This window comes from Capra hircus, chromosome 7 (genome assembly GCF_001704415.2).
Source record: "Capra hircus breed San Clemente chromosome 7, ASM170441v1, whole genome shotgun sequence".
Taxonomy (NCBI): Eukaryota; Metazoa; Chordata; class Mammalia; order Artiodactyla; family Bovidae; genus Capra; species Capra hircus.
Genome location: NC_030814.1, coordinates 1,710,452 through 1,726,678, shown reverse-complemented (window position 1 = coordinate 1,726,678; position 16,227 = coordinate 1,710,452). Strand labels below are relative to the sequence as shown.

Below are 16,227 nucleotides of genomic sequence, written 5' to 3'. Positions count from 1 at the left end.
AATGACCACGTGTCAGTCCCCAGTTAAGTTGGATACATACGTTTACAAAAACAATGTCACAAAGTAAACACACACCAGGAACATTATTTTTCAACTTTTGATCACTTAACTATGAAACAGAATATTCCCCAGATTGAAGGGGAGCTGTTGCAAATGAGAAGCCCTAGTTTTTCACAACAGCTTTTCCTGTCCTGCTTCTGTTCTGATGCGAGGGCCCAGCCCTCTCTGACGCACAGATTTGAGAGAAGGGCTGAGGACAGCACATTGATCGCAAAGTTCCATTTCTGCCCCAGAGCCAGCGTTTTGAGGACAGTCACTGAAGGCCTTGCTTTAAGTCTTGGATGGGTTTCTTTTAGGATTTACTCTGCATGATATCCTATCTGTGCCAAATTTCAGCTAAACTGTGTTTGGCGGCTTAGACACCTCTCTCGGGGCCCCCATCATCACTTTTTGTTTTTCCAGGTGCGGGTGGGCCAGGTGCTGTTTCTCCATCTGCTCTGGTGACTTGTCCTCAGCGCATACTGAGTGCCACTGAATAAGATACTGAACCCTTGCTGGGCCGCGAGTGGGGCTGTCTTTGCTCTTTCTCCCACGCTGCTGCCTCTCGCTGCTGTGACTGCTTTACTGCCCTGAGCCAGCTGCCTGTCTGTCAGGCATGTTCCTTGGAAGAGTGTATGGTGCGTTTCAGAACTGCTAGAGTCAGGTGACCTAGACAGGTGGAGAGGGCTGAACTCGGCCGCTCTGGGTGGATTTAGAACGGTCTGATGAAGAGAGTGTATGTGCTGAGGAGGTATGCCTGGGATGCTCACAAGTTGCTGTCAGAGCCACAGCCTCGGGCTTTCTGTCTGCAGCACCCAGCCATGAGTCCTTCCAGGCTGCTTGTCCCACCTCTTCTTTAAGGCCCAGGGGACACATTGGAAGTGCCATCCAGTCTCTCTCCCCATGCACAAAGGACTGCTCTTCTTGATTTCCTTAAAACCAGTGCTGAGCAACAGAGTCCAGAGGGTGCTGCTTTCTGACCCTTACCTCTTGCCTACTTAGTTTCATTTTTCTCCCTGCCTCAGAAAATGTTCTTTAAAAAAAAAATGCTTAAAATTACTTGTATGTATAAAATGCCAAATACATAGTATTTATGTCTGTGTGTGCACACATATTCTTTTGAGAAAAATTTCACATGCTATAAAAAAGCTGGCTTAAAACTCAGCATTCAAAAAACTAAGATCATGGCATCCGGTCCCATCACTTCTTGGCAAATAGATGGGGAAACAATGGAAACAGTGACAGACTTTACTTTCTTGGGCTCCAAAATCACTACTGATGGTGACTGCAACCATGAAAGTAGTAGATGCTTACTCCTTGGAAGAAAAGCTAAGACCAACCAGGACACCTCATTAAAATGCACAGACATGCTTTGCCAACAAAGGTCCGTCTAGTCAACGGTTTTTCCAGTGGTCATGTATGGATGTGAGAGTTGGACAATAAAGAAAGCTGAGCACTGAAGAATTGATGCTTTCGAACTGTGGTGTTGGAGAAGACTCTTGAGAGTCCCTTGGACTGCAAGGAAATCCAGCCAGTCCATCCTAAAGGAGATCAGTCCTGAATACTCTTTGGAAGGACTGATGTTGAAGCTGAAACTCCAATACTTTGGCCCCCTGATGGAAAGAGCTGACTCATTGGAAAGGACCCTGATGCTGGGAAAGATTGAGGGTGGGAGGGGAAGGAGACGACAGAGGATGAGATGGCTGGATGGCATCACCAACTCGATGGACATGGGTTTGGGTGGACTCTGGGAGTTGGTGATGGACAGGGAGGCCTGGTGAGCTGCGGTCCGTGGGGTCACAGAGAGTCGGACATGACTGAGCAGCAACAACAGCATAGATACAACATAAAATCTCCCTGAAAATGTTCCTGTCCTCTGTGTACACACGCACACGCACACACACACACGCATGAAGTCTATCAGGCTGCACAGGTGCTCCGTGTGCCTTCTCCGTCAGCCCCTTCTCTGCCAGCACAGAGAGCTGCCTCATCCTTTTCGTTTGCTGCAGAGCCTTCCATAGCACGGATGTACCTACCTGGTTTGATTATTCATCTGCCTGTTGGGGGACATCTAGTGTGTTTCCCCATATTTCTACTCTTGGCCCCAGTGCACTGTACATATACTTGTGCTCATGATCGCTGTTCATTTAAGGTAGATAAGAGGTAATTAGGGTATGTGACTTTAATATTTAATGTATATTACTTTATTGGCTTCTAAAGTGTCTGTGACACTTCAGAAGAGATTCTGAGATTGTTATAATGAAATTTTAGGTTCCAGCAAGCCTTGTCCTTTAATTTTATTTTTATTTTATTCAGTAGCTCTTGTAGAATATCAGATCGCAGATCAGTGCCTTCTCTCCTTGTTTAAAAATAATCTGGAGCTCTCTTCTCTGCTTAGAGTTCCCAAAAAATATTTCTCAATCCTTGGTTTGAAGGTAGTTTCAACATTTTCTAGTAGTTGGTCTGCCATTGAGGCATGATGCCGGAGAGGTTTAGTCCTGATTCTGCCAGACCTTGTGATCTGGGGCAGATAATTTCCTCCTAGGCTTGGGGTCAGAATTGAATGGGTTATTAGGTGTACGCAATGGTCCATACTAAGCACTTGGTACCTGCTGGTTATGTTTCTCCCACACAGCTGCCTCTCTTTACTCAACTCTTCAGTACCTCTTATGTGCTGGGAGCATAAAGATAAATAAGACATGGTCCCTTTACACGAGGAGCTGAGATTGTAACAGGCGTGTGTTTGCTCAAAACGAAAGGATTCCCTCCTCATCTTTCCATGTGAGCCTCATCTATAGCCCGTCTGCTCTCTCCCCTGCCAGCCCACTGCTGCATGGAAAGGGACAGCCTCTCACGTATTCATTCTTTCTAACAGTCATTCAGCCCCAAGCATGTGCCCAAAACGTGGCTAAAAACTGAAGTGTGAAGGTGTGTGTTAAGACAGTCTGTGTCTGTGAGACACTCACAGACTGTAGGGAGGAGAAATGAAAGAGAACCAGGGTTCTGAAAGACTCCTTTGGCTTCTCTGCTACAGCTTTCCACCTGTGAACTGGCTGAATTTCACTTTGCATTGCGTGTATTAATAAGGATGAAGAGTCTCCATCTTCTCTCCTGCAAGAGCACAGAATATGAGGTGCTTAGTAGCTAAAGGGCGCTTAGTTCTCTGTTGAACCTGGAACGTCCTCACACCAACTCTCACTTCCCCGTGGATTACTTTTGTAAAGCCAGAGGTTTTCTTTCCCAGGATTGAGCTAAAACTAGAGGGCCTTTAAAACCCCTGGCCATCAAGAGCCATTGCTCAGGTGGCACCATTTTAAAAAGCAGAAGTATCTTTTGCTGCCACATCCTGCAAAGAGGCAGCAGGTCACTGGGACCAGTGGGCTTGTAGCCCTGCTTCCTGAGGAGTCCTCCCCTCAGTGCAGTGAGCTTCGCTGGGAGGGCGCATCTTCAGACTCTTGGCACAGAGTAGGAAATGCTCAGTCACTCAGTCGTGTCCAACTCTCTGCAACCCCGTGGACTGTAGCGTACCAGGCCTCCCCGTCCTTCACTGTCTCCTGGAGTTTCCTCAAGCTCATGTCCACTGAGTCGATGATGCCATCTGACTGTCTCATCCTCAGCCGTGCCCTTCTCCTACCCTCCATCTTTCTCAGGAATAGGTCTTTTCCAATGAGTTGGCTCTTCCCATCAGGTGGCCAAAGTATTGTAGCTTCAGTGTTAGTCCCACCAATGAATATTCAAAGTTAATTTCCTTGAAGATTGACTGGTTGGATCTCCTTGCTGTCCAGGGGACTCTCAAGAGTCTTCTCCAACATCACAGTTCAGAAGTATCAATTCTTCTGCGCTCAGCTTTCCTTATAGTCCAACTCTCACATCCATACATGGCCACTGGAAAAACGATAGCTTTGACTAGACGGACCTTTGTAGGCAAAGTGATGTCTCTGCTTTTTAATATGCTGTCTAGACTGCAAGGAGATCCAATCAGTCCATCCTAAAGGAGATCAGTCCTGGGTGTTCACTGGAGGGACTGATGCTGAAGCTGAAACTCCAATAGTTTGGCCACCTGATGCGAAGAGCTGACTCATTTGAAAAGACCCTGATGCAAGAGGAGAAGGGGACGACAGAGGATGAGATGGTTGGATGGCATCACGGACTCAATGGACATGAGTTTGGGTAAACTCTGGGAGTTGGTGATGGACAGGGAGGCCTGGCATGCTGTGGTTCATGGGGTTGTAAAGAGTTGGACATGACTGAGTGACTGAACAGAACTGAACTAGGTTTTTCATAGCTTTTCTTCCAAAAAGCAAGCATCTTTTAATTTCATGGCTGCTGTCACCATTTTCAGTGATTTTGGAGCCCAAGAAATAAAGTCTGTCGCTGTTTGCATTGTTTTCCCATCTATTTGCCATGAAATGATGGAACCGGATACCATGATCTTCGTTTTTTTTAATGTTAAGCTTTAAGCCCGGAGAAGGCAATGGCACCCCACTCCAGCGCTCTTGCCTGGAGAATCCCATGGACAGAAGAGCCTGGTGGGCTGCAGTCCATGGGGTCGCTAAGAGTCGGACATGACTGAGCGACTTCACTTTCACTTTTCACTTTCATGCATTCGAGAAGGAAATGGCAACCCACTCCAGTGTTCTTGCCTGGAGAATCCCAGGGACGGGGGAGCCTGGTGGGCTGCTGTCTGTGGGGTCACACAGAGTCGGACATGACTGAAGCGACTCAGCAGCAGCAGCAGCAGCAGCAGCAGAGCTTTAAGCCGACTTTTTCACCCTCCTCTTTCACCTTCACCAAGAAGCTCTTCAGTTCCTCTTCACTTTCTACCATAAGGGTGGTGTCATCTGCATATCTGGGATTATTGATATTTCTCCTGGAAATCTTCATTCCAGCTTCTGCTTCATCCAGCCCAGTATTTCTCATGATGTACTCTGCATATAAGTTAATAAGCAGGGTGACAGTATACAGCCTTCACGTGGTCCTTTCCCAGTTCTGAACCAGTCCATCATTCCATGTCCTGTTCTAACTGTTGCTTCTTGGCCTGAATACAGGTTTCTTAGGAGGCAGGTGAAGTGGTCTGGCATTCCCATCTCTTTCAGAATTTTCCACAATGTGTTTTGTCCAGCAAGTCAAAGGCTTTAGTGTAGTCAGTAAAGCAGAAATAGATGTTTTTCTGGAATTCTCTTGCTTTTTCTGTGATCCAGCGGGTATTGGCAATTTGATCTCTGGTTCCTCTGCCTTTTCTAAATCCAGCTTGAACACCTGGAAGTTCTCAGTTCACATACTGTTGAAGCCTAACTTGAAGGATTTTGAACATTACCTTGCCAGCATATGAAATAAGCACAATTGTGCAGTAGTTTGAGCATTCTTTGGCATTGCCTTTTTTGGGGATTGGAATGAAAACTGGCCTTTTCCAGTCCTGTGGCCACTGCTGAGTTTTCCAAATTTGCTGGCATATTGAGTGCAGCACTTTCACAGCATCATCTTTCAGGATTTGAAATAGCTCAACTGGAATTCCATCACCTCCACTAGCTTTGTTCGTGGTGATGTTTCCTAAGGCCCACTTGACTTCCCACTGCAAGATGCCTGGCTCTGGGTGAGTGGCCACACTATCGTGACTATCTGGGTCAGTGAGGCCTTTGGTTTTGTACAGTTCTTCGGTGTACTCTTGCCAGTCTTCTCAATCTCTTCTGCTTCTGATAGGCCCTTACTGTTTCTGTCCTTTGTTGAGCCCATCTTGCATGAAGTGTTCCTTGGTAGCTCTGATTTTCTTGAGGATATTTCTAGTCTTTCCTGTTCTGTTCTTTTCCTCTATTTCTTTGCACTGATCCCTGAGGAAGGCTTTCTCATCTCTCCTTGCTGTTCTTTGGAACTCTGCATTCAGATGGGTATATTTTTCCTTTTCTCCTTTTCCTTTCACTTCATTTCTCAGCTATTTGTAAGGCCTCCTCAGACAACTGTTTTGCCTTGTTGCGTTTCTTTTTCTTGGGAGTGGTTTTGGTCACCACCTGCTGCACACTGTTACAAAGCTTCACCCATAGTTCTTCAGGCACTCTGTCTATCAGATCTAATCCCTTGAATCTATTTGTCACTTCTACTCCAATCATAAGGGGTTTGATTTAGGTCATAACTGAATGATCTCCTGGTGTTCCCTACTTTCTTCTAGTGAAGTCTGAATTTGGCAGTAAGGAGCTGATGATCTGAGCCACAGTCAGCTCCTGGTCTTGTTTTGCTGACTGTATAGAGCTTCTCCATCTTGGCTGCAAAGAATATAATCAATCTGATTTCAGTGTTGACCATCTGGTGATGTCCATGTGTAGAGTCATCTCTTGTTTTGTTGGAAGAAGATGCTTACTATGACCAGAGCGTTCTCTTGCCTAGACTCTGTTAGTCTTTGCCCTGCTTCATTTTTCACTCCAAGGTCATGTTAGCCTGTTACTCCCGATTTCTCTGACTTCCGGCTTTTGCTTTTCAGTCCTCTGTGATGAAAAGGACATCTTTTTTTTTTTTTGGTGCTGTTTCTAAAGGTCTTACTGGTTTTCATAGGACCGTTTAACTTCTGCTTCTTCGATGTTGTTGGTTGGGTCACAGACTTCGATTACTGTGATGTTGAATGGTCTTCCTTGGAAATGAACTGAGATGATTCTGTCGTTTTTGAGATTGCACTGAAGTATTGCATTTTGGAGTCTTTCGTGGAGGAGGAGGGCCACTCCATTTCTTCTAAGGGATTTTTGCCCACAGTGGTAGGTGCACTGGTCGTCTGAGTTAAACTCATCCATTCCCATCCATTTTAGTCCTCTTTCTCCTTCAAACATTTTCTTCTTTGAAAAATAATAATTTTTCTTTGAAAACTCAAGGATACCTTCTTGCTTTTGTTACCATTACAGGTCTCATTTATTTGGTTTGTTATAAGTATATTAAGTCTGACTTTATTTTAAAACTCTGTCCTGGCACAGAATTTAAATTAATGTCTTGGATGGACGTGAGTCTGAGTGAACTCTGGGAGATGGTGATGGACAGGGAGGCCTGGCGTGCTGCGATTCATGGGGTCGCAAAGAGTCAGACACGACTGAGCGACTGAACTGAACTGAGCCGAACTGAACTGAACTGAAGTGCGAATGGACGTGGAAGCTCCTTTTAAAAGGAGCGTTAAGCATTTGTTGCCCCAGTAGGATCTGAGCATAATAGTATTGAGCTTGAGAAAGATGATTTTCTCAATAGAAGTAATTTATCGTTGCTAGAAGTAGTGAGAAATTATTAGTTTTTTTCTCAGAGCATTTTTTTTTGGTCAGTGTTTTCCGGAGATACATGACACCCTCCTTGATGAAGACTACTTCATTTTATGTATTTTGTTGGCCCCTGAGATAATGTTCCGTCTAGAGAGGAAAAAACAGAAAGCAGTACTGAAAACCCTGCAAACGCTCCCAGTAACGCAGAGTCACTTGCTGTCTGCCGTTTTTCCTAACGCCCTGTTAACACTAGCATCCCTAGTGCTACATTTTGGGTTTGGGGCTTCTTTGGTTCATTTGTGAATACTTGTCTATTAAATTTTTTATAGAATTCATTTGGTTGTAGAAAAATAATCTGGTTACTGTAAGTATACTGGAGGGAAACTTTACTTTAAAAGTAATGCATTTCTAGTTCAAAGAAGTTACTGTTGCTGTGTTACCAGCATATGTGTTTGCTTGCCCCCATCCCAGACTTCCTGGTGGTGGTGAAGTTTCCATCAGCCCTGTTGGTAGGTTGATCTGGTAATCCTCAGAAGAAAATGCATGTAGGTGCATGTATGTATCTGACTAGTAGAGGTTAGTGGCTCACACTGTGGCTTTGTGTGTGCTGAGTCACTTCAGTCACGTCTGTCTCTCTGCGACCCCAGGGACTGTAGCCCGCCAGGCTCCTCCGTCCATGGGATTCCCAGGCAGGAATACTGGAGTGAGTGGCCATTTCCTCCTCCAGGGGATCTTCCCGACCCAGGGATCGAACCTGTACCCCTGTGTCTCCTGCGATGGCAGGTGGGTTCTTTACCACTAGCGCCGCTTTCCTGGGAAGCCTAGAAAGCAGGGGGGGAGTGGCATTTCCTTCCTCCACCCGTGAAGATGTGCTCGTCATCGTGAGACAGTGAGGCTGGGTCTGGTGAGGTTGTTCAGTCAGAAGAGCAACACTACCGGAAGAGAATCTCTGAGCATTCTGAACACTATATCAGTGGAAGCTGTGGCCCGTTCAGTATTGTCACCATGTTATTATTTATGGTGTACACTTGACAGTGCATTTTTCACATAAACCTGTGATGCTTAAGCCAGCTGCATGTATGTTTTTTCCCTCAAATCCTGCATATTCAGACTTGCTTTCTGCTTACTGCCACCTTCTGTAAGCTCTGGGGTTTCTTCTTAGCTCCTGGAAAAAAGTCTTCCTCACTTCATTTCTCCCCTCGCTGTGCTTCTGTAGACAGCCCTCTGTGTCTAAAGAGGTGCTGGCTATCAGCGGGGTGACAGGTTGTGTGTGAGGAAGGGGAGAGCTGAGTCACCAGTCACAGCTGTGGGAAAGTGTCCCGGGCTCCAGGAGCCTCAGAAAGCTTTAGCTGTATGTGGCCAGTCTTTCTACTTTGACCACTTTGCTAATTGCTGTCTTTCTTAGAAGATCCTGCGATATCTTTTCTACCCACTTAACTGTATTAAGTGTTCCATTTATTTATAACTCCCCTCCAGCTCTGAAATAGGCCCAAGGGTTCACCACGGACCTGAAGATATACTTAGGGTAGCATGACAGATAGAAATTAGTAAATACTTGAGGCTTATCCAAAATAAAAATTAAAATGTCCTACATCTGGGACTTTCTGAAGCTCTCCTCTCTCTGCTTTATATAGCAAAGGGCAAAATGAATCGCTCTATAACTAGGGATCCTGAGAGATACCAGACTCAGTTAAAGCTGACTGAAGTTCTGGGGCGCTCTCCAGATTATGCTCCGCAAGCGCTAATACGGTAGTATCGGTTCCAGCCAGAAGGCGTCTCGCTGGATCCCCTGTCTCTCTTCCGGAGAGAGATCATCGACGGTAGTATGCTGTCTCTTGAACCAGCAGAGTGTAAATTTCCCTGCTCATAATTCCTGGTGTGTGAAGATGGCCTGGTGAAGCAGCAGCCCTGGGTGGCCCTGCTGGGGGTGGCAGCTCAGCCGAGTGCTGGGCGAGCCTGCAGTGGGCTGACCTGCTGTCCTTCAGCGTCATCTTTCCCCTCGGTGCCTCCCCGCAGAGTCATTTGCATGCTTTATTTCATGTACCTGTAGCTCATTCCAGCCTCTTAATCCTTCTGTTGAGTTAGATGTGATCTGAGTAAATGTTTTCTATGGTCTGACTTTTAAAAAAGATGAATTGTGACACCGTTCAGTGTATGAGGGATGGTGAAGATAGAAAGTCGGAAACAGGGAAATGCATGTAACCTTGGAAGGCGTTCTGTATAGTATATGTAAGACAAAGGGGGCCATTTTTTTTATTAATGTATTGTTTAGGCACTAAGACATGTCTGACTCTTTGCGGCCCCATGGACTGCAACGCGCCAGAATTCCCTGTCCTTCACTGTCCCTTGGAGTTTGCTCAAACTCATGTTCATTGAGTCAGTGATGTTATCCAACCGTCTCATCCTCTGGCACCCTGCCCTCATTCTTTCCCAACATCTTAATGTAAATATTCTTTTGAATTTAGGAGTAGAAGGACAGTCTGTGGAGATTTCCAATATTGTAGACATCCGAAAAGAGCATAACTATGAGATTGCAATGAGAATTTCTTCTGGCATCAACAGCCAAAACAGATTTTATACTGACCTAAATGGATACCAGGTAATTTTCCATTAAAATGTTTAAATGATGGTTATAGTATATACCTTTTATATATGATAACAGGCAAGTTAATTTTGGATCCTTTGAAAAAATATACTTAATTGCAAATTATTTCTAAAATAAAACTGAATTTTAACAGACACTTTAGGTTCTGTATCTAACCAGGTTTTCAAAGATAGAACAAAATATTTGCAAGGCTATTTTGTAAAACATCTATTTGTAAGGATTTGTTTTCTCAAAGGAAAATTTGGGAACCACTATGCATGTTAAATACCTTGATGCTAAAATATATATGAATTTTTCTAGTAAAAGGAAATATTAATATTAATTATGGATTGATAGAGTATACCTTTTATTTCCTCACAAGAAATTGGTCTATCCGTATTTAGTTTGTTCCACATATGTTTTTAAATGTGTGGTTTAACAATGCGCTCTTTCCAGTTCCAGGAAATCATTCTCTACTGGTGTGTGTGTGCATTTATACACACACACATATATGTGTACATAGACACGTGAAGATAAAAACATCTCTCTGTTTAGAAATGCGAATAGCTGTATTTAATCAAAGTGTTTGTGAAATAGTTTGAAATAGTAATGGGAAAATTGATTCATAAAATTTTTTTCAGATTTTCATTTCTCTAATTTACTAGAGCTCTTTTGATTGCTACCTAAATCTGTATGCAGAGTATATGTATGTAACAACATATATTTGAAATAATACTATAGAAAACATAAGCATGTCTCTGAGACATTAGCATTTTCGAAATTTCTGACTACGAATAGAAATAATTTCACAAATGCTATTACTCTGATTTTCAACTGGGATGAGTGGAAAGGATTGTGATAATTTTCTCTTCTACAGTTTCCTGCAAAAGTTAAATTTAAACCTTTGCAAAGCATAAAAATTGCAGCATGCATTTTAAATTAACTTGTTAATTCTACTACAGCTGTTTGGCTTTCAGATGAAGCCCTGGCTTTATGGTGATTCATTTTCCTTGTGTACAAAAGAAAGGCTTTTCTAAGTCCTACAGAAGCAATAATTTGTATATGTGGGTGTATACATGAATGAAAAAACAGTAAAAATGAAAATGTGAATTTTCTTTACAAAGATAGAGCACATTAATAAATAGGAAAACATTATTTTTAAGACTGTAAGCTAAACGTTGCTTCTTTTTTAGAACAGGCCATTTCTTATGCTTTGAAAATAATAGTTGCTTGGGCCAAACTAGAAATCTAGACCCACGAATGAGGAGGGGAACAGCTGCACAGTTGTGACTGTTTCAGATGTCTTTTTTTTTTTAAGAATAAACTTAGTTGGAGTATGAAGATCAGGATCGGCGATTTCTTGCTAGCTAGCTTTCCTTCCTTCCTTTTTAAAAAACATTTTACAGGGTTTTTTTGGTTTTGTTTGTTTTTGTTTTTTTCCCCTACCAGGCTGTTAATTTCCTAGGGCTGTGATATAAACTGCCACAAACTGGGTGACTTAAAACAACAAAAATGTATTCCCTCACAGTTTTGGACTTCAGAAGCCAAAATGAAGGTGTAGCCAGGGCCTGCCCCTCGGTCCGCTCCAGGAAAGGGTGGCCTTGCCTCTTCTGGCTCCTGGTGGTCGCTGGCAGTCCTTGGCGCTCCGTGCCTTGCACACTGCACGGAGTGCATCGCCGCGGGTCCTGCCTCTGCTCTCACGAGATCTCCTTGTGACTCTGCATGTCTGTATGTCCAGGTTCCCCGTTCCTCGTGAGGATACCGTTCTTCAGATTATCACCCACCCCAACCCAGTGTAACTTAGTTATATCTGCAGAGGCCACATTTCAAAATAAAATCACATTCACAGGTTCTGAGTGAGCATGAATTTGGGGAGACTCTGTTGAGAACCAGTAAATTGGATGGCCTACTGCAAGGTTGTCGTGAAGATTAAAGATCCTATTTGTGAAATACCCAGTACTCTGCCCGGTGTTACTGGGCACTCAGTGCATGTTATCTGTTATGCTTACATTGTTCTTCTCCTGTTCTGAGTTCCATGTTAAAGTTTCGTGAGTTTAAAAGAAGACATGACATTTTTATGTGGTATGAGTAAGATTTCCGATAATAGAGTCTCTGTTTGACATCTCTTCCTAAGGTTTGAGTGAGTCTCCTTGACCCAGCCAGCTTAGTTCATTATCAGTCTCTCTCAAAAACTAAAGGTAGAGTTGTATTTCATGCACTCAGATACTAAACCAAGAAAAACTGGAATTTGGAACTGCCTACATTGAAGCTAAACAAGAAGAGTAAGCACTGAATAGTTTTTAAATATAAAAATGCATTTGATTATTACAACATAGTATGTTAGAGGATATGGTGGCGAGATGTGTGGTATTTATTAAAGCTTTCTTGAAAGGGGATAGGGAGCTCTTAGGCTTTGCATTCATTACAAAAGCAGTATGTTAGAATTAGATGAGAAATGAATACTTAATACCTTTATAACTTGCTTTATGCAGGTATGGAGAGCTAGAAGACTTCTGTTAAGGACTTTTATTCTGGATTTAAATAGCGATGCCTATTTAAAAAAATCTAGATAAGTTCTATCTTTCTCACTTAAAAATTTTCTAAGATGCTCAAGATTTTTCTTCATCTTGAAGAATGTTTTAATTTCTCAGTTAGCTGCTCTGTTAGACAAGAAAGGTGCTGTACCTTTTTCCATTTGGGAAAAAAGCCATCTGTAGTCAATAGTTAATGTTTTTAAGTACATGTGTAAGTATCACTGAATTTTCTTTTTTTCTTAACGATAATTGTTTGGTCTTGCAGATTCAACCTAGAGTGACAATGAGCAAATTGCCTCTTCAAGCAAACGTCTATCCCATGACTACAATGGCATATATCCAGGACGCCGAGCGCCGCTTGACTCTGCTCTCTGCTCAGTCTTTGGGCGTTTCGAGTCTGAAAAGTGGTGTGTACTCTGTAGATTCTCTGGCCGTTACTGGTCTCACTTTCGGTTGGTCATGTGTTAGCTGTCTTCCTCAGTCACAAGCTCTTTCTTTTTGGAACCAGACTGTCAGTTAGTTTTGAGCTTTGTGAGACTGACATAAAATGATACCCTCCCTCGACCTTCAGATGAAGACAGACCCAAAAGCTCGCAAGACGGATGCTTTTTAAAGATGATTTGCTTTCCCCAATAGCCCATTGTTTGCAAAATTCTGTCATTGTTGTGACTGAAGGCATATGGCAATTCAGACTCTGACTAAACTAAGTTTAGATAATTTGAAGCTCAGATATTAATAAATTAACCAGGGTTGCAAAAGGGGAAAGTTGCACTTCAGACTTAGGTCCTTTTCTGAGTCACGTCCTCCTAGGATGCTGCCACCTGAAAGGAGAAAGGGAGCAGAGATGATACGGACATGTCGATAAAGAGGCGGCAGGCCCGACTGCACAGACGCCAGACAGACCGAAACGGGGGCAGGGAGGAAAGAGACAGCAGACGCTGGCTGTTTCCTGTGAAACTTTCTACTGGGGGACTTGTCCTTCATAGTACCTGTTTTTAACTCTTTACATGTCAGTTGCTCCTCTTTGCTCACATACTAAGGGTTGCTAAGACAAGTGTGTCCTAGAGCTGGGCAGGTAATAAATGAGTGCACTTGCCTAGCATCTCCATTTCATGTTGGGCACATGCGTGCCTTCTGTACTTCCACACACAGAAAACTCTGCTGTTTATCATTTTTCCTTGTGGCCTTCATTACACAAAGTCCTGAGAGCAGGTCATGAAGACATGAATGCAGTTATAAAAATAAGAATGGCCTCACCTCGGGGATCCGGTAGGGAGCGCTGAGATTTGGGTGGATTGCAGAGCGCACCCCCCTGGTGTGCAGACCTTGTGGCCCTGGGGAACTGGCCCAGTGTTGCCACCTTCTTCAGCTTTTTACAAAAAGCCCATCTGGAATTTTACAGGAAGTCTCCCATTCTGTAAATGTTGACATAATTTTTTAATAATCAGAATGGAAAACCTGTTGGTGTCAGATTCGACTCCTGAGCTACTCATTTTTAAGCCCTGCCTAAAATTCCCCAATTTGGGCTCTGCCTAGGGAACTAGACCTTAGGGTTCAAGCAGTCATGCACGTGACAGTGTTGTCTCACTTCTCTGATGAAGAGCCCGCGATAGACACCCAGGTGCCCTCGAGTTTGCGTAACTACAGACATAAAAGCAGTTTGCGTAACTACAGACATAAAAGCAGTTTGCGTATAGGCGAGGAGCTTACTCCGTGCCGCATAGTGTGTGGCTAATATTTGAAGTCAGGGAGAAGACTTAGAAAGGACCGGGAGGTTGATAGACTGCTTTGGATGTGAAGTGATAGAACTCGAGACAAGCATGGGGACAGTTAGCCCCAGGGCCTGAGGAGCACCTTCTAGACAACTGTCTTACAAAGTGTGGAGAAAGTGACGACGGAAGCGCTAACCCTCCGTGATAACTTTATGTACTGGTTACCCAAACTGGAAGGACGGAACCAGAGTTGGTCTACCTATGTGAGCATACTAGTTACTAACACATTCTATAAATTTTCCTTTTACTCCAAGTGATTGCTCAGTACAGTAGCAAATATTAATGGATGGATAGGTGAATACATATATTTAAGTGTGTGTGTGTGTGTGTGTGTGTGTGTGTGTTAGTCGTGTCCGACTCTTTGTGATCCCATGGACTGTAGCCCACCAGGCTCCTCTGCTCATTGAGTTCTCCAGGCAAGAACACTGGAGTGGGTTGCCATTTCCTTCTCCAATATATTTAAAGTAGTATAACTTTAATGGGTTTTTTTGGTATAATCATAGACATGTAAATATGTCTCTGGTGATTTTCGTTTGTTTGTAATTTCGTGACCTAACCATTAGAGTCATAGCTGAAGCTGGAGGAGCTGTAGAGTTACTGCATAGCAAATAGAGGAACCAAATATAACAGCTTTTTGAGCCAAAGGAGAAAACACAGCTGGGAAATCACTGATGCAGTATCAGAGAGGGCAGGGGTTACACAGTGGGTGTCCCCAAATCCTCGGGCTTCAGAGAATCTCCACACATCAAGTAACCTAAAATGTTACTTCAGACCCTTTTTAGATCTGTCCTCTGTATTTTCTTATTACTCCATGTGTGATACATATATTTCTTAATGAACCTCATAAACATTTTTCAATTCCAAATGCTGTTGCTAAAAATTTTGGAGGACTTTACTCTTTCGATCAATATTTTAAAGTTTTACTTTCATTTTGATCTCTTCTGTCCCATTTAAATTTCTTACTAGATTTTACAAAATGCTGATGAAGACAAGGAGAAATACAATCCTGTTTTGTGAATTTATGCTAAATGCGCTGAGCTGTTACCAGAAGGAACCCCGTGGCTTCCCCGGCTGGAGGGGAAGCGTGGACCTAGACTCTGCTTTGTGTCTGTGAGATGCGCAGTGAATAACCCTGGCCTGTCTGTCTCCTTGTTTGCTAGGTCAGATTGAAGTTATCATGGACCGAAGACTCATGCAGGATGATAATCGTGGCCTTGAGCAAGGCGTCCATGATAACAAGATTACAGCTAATTTATTTCGAATACTTCTAGAAAAAAGAAGTGTGAATATGGTAGGAAATCGCTCTCATGTTCCAATGTTGACTGTTCTTTGCCATCCAAAAATGTGAACTTATACTTTTATTATTTTTTGCATTTTCTGATATTGAGATGTCTTTATATTAGACTTAGCCTATATTCACAAGAAAGAGAACTTCAGTTATGTGTATCATGTAAGATTTATATTTAAGCATTTTATTTTTTGTTTTGCTTATTATGTAGATATAAAAGAATGTTAAGCCATCAGTTTGGATGAAATTTCCTGAAATTACTTTGACAGAAACAAGAGTTCAGTTTAAAGACTGGAGCTTCGCCACATGCTCAGGAGGTTAGGCTTGGTCAGTGGGGTGTGCTTGAAGCCTCAGTGCCCTGGTGCTAGTCTAGGCTCCTCTACTGAAAGTGGGCTTACTTGTCTGCTTTCTTCTTCAGCTTTCACTTCTCAAAGCAGAAATCCAGCATTCTGTGCAGAGTCTGGCAAAGACTCTGTTGGGCCTGAACTCACTTGACAATATACTCTTGAGAAGGCAACACCAGTTCCCCGCAGAGCCCTCAGCTGCAGGCCCCCACTTCAGGGCCCCGACGCGGCCCTCCTCCTTGCTCTGCTCTCTGGCTCTCTGCACCAACCGCCAGGCCTCGCTGCTCTGCAGCCGGGGGCCTCCCGTCCGCCTTGCAGAGGAGCGGCGCTCTAGGGCTCCCTGGGCTGCACCCCGGGGGTCTGCTCCCCGCCTCCTTCCCCCTGTGCTGGCCTCCTCTCCTCCTCGGCCGGTCCTCCACCATCCCGGGGCCAACCCGTCG

The 16,227-nt window shown here is 43.7% G+C and overlaps 1 protein-coding gene across 1 annotated transcript in view; it reads left to right on the top strand.

The window, feature by feature from the left end:
- Nucleotides 1-16,227, top strand: part of MAN2A1 (mannosidase alpha class 2A member 1) — a 194,625-nt gene that overhangs the window by 156,732 nt on the left and 21,666 nt on the right. The window contains 3 exon segments of the mRNA NM_001289106.1: nt 9,731-9,864; nt 12,649-12,790; nt 15,316-15,446. Coding sequence (NP_001276035.1) covers nt 9,731-9,864; nt 12,649-12,790; nt 15,316-15,446 — 407 coding nt within the window.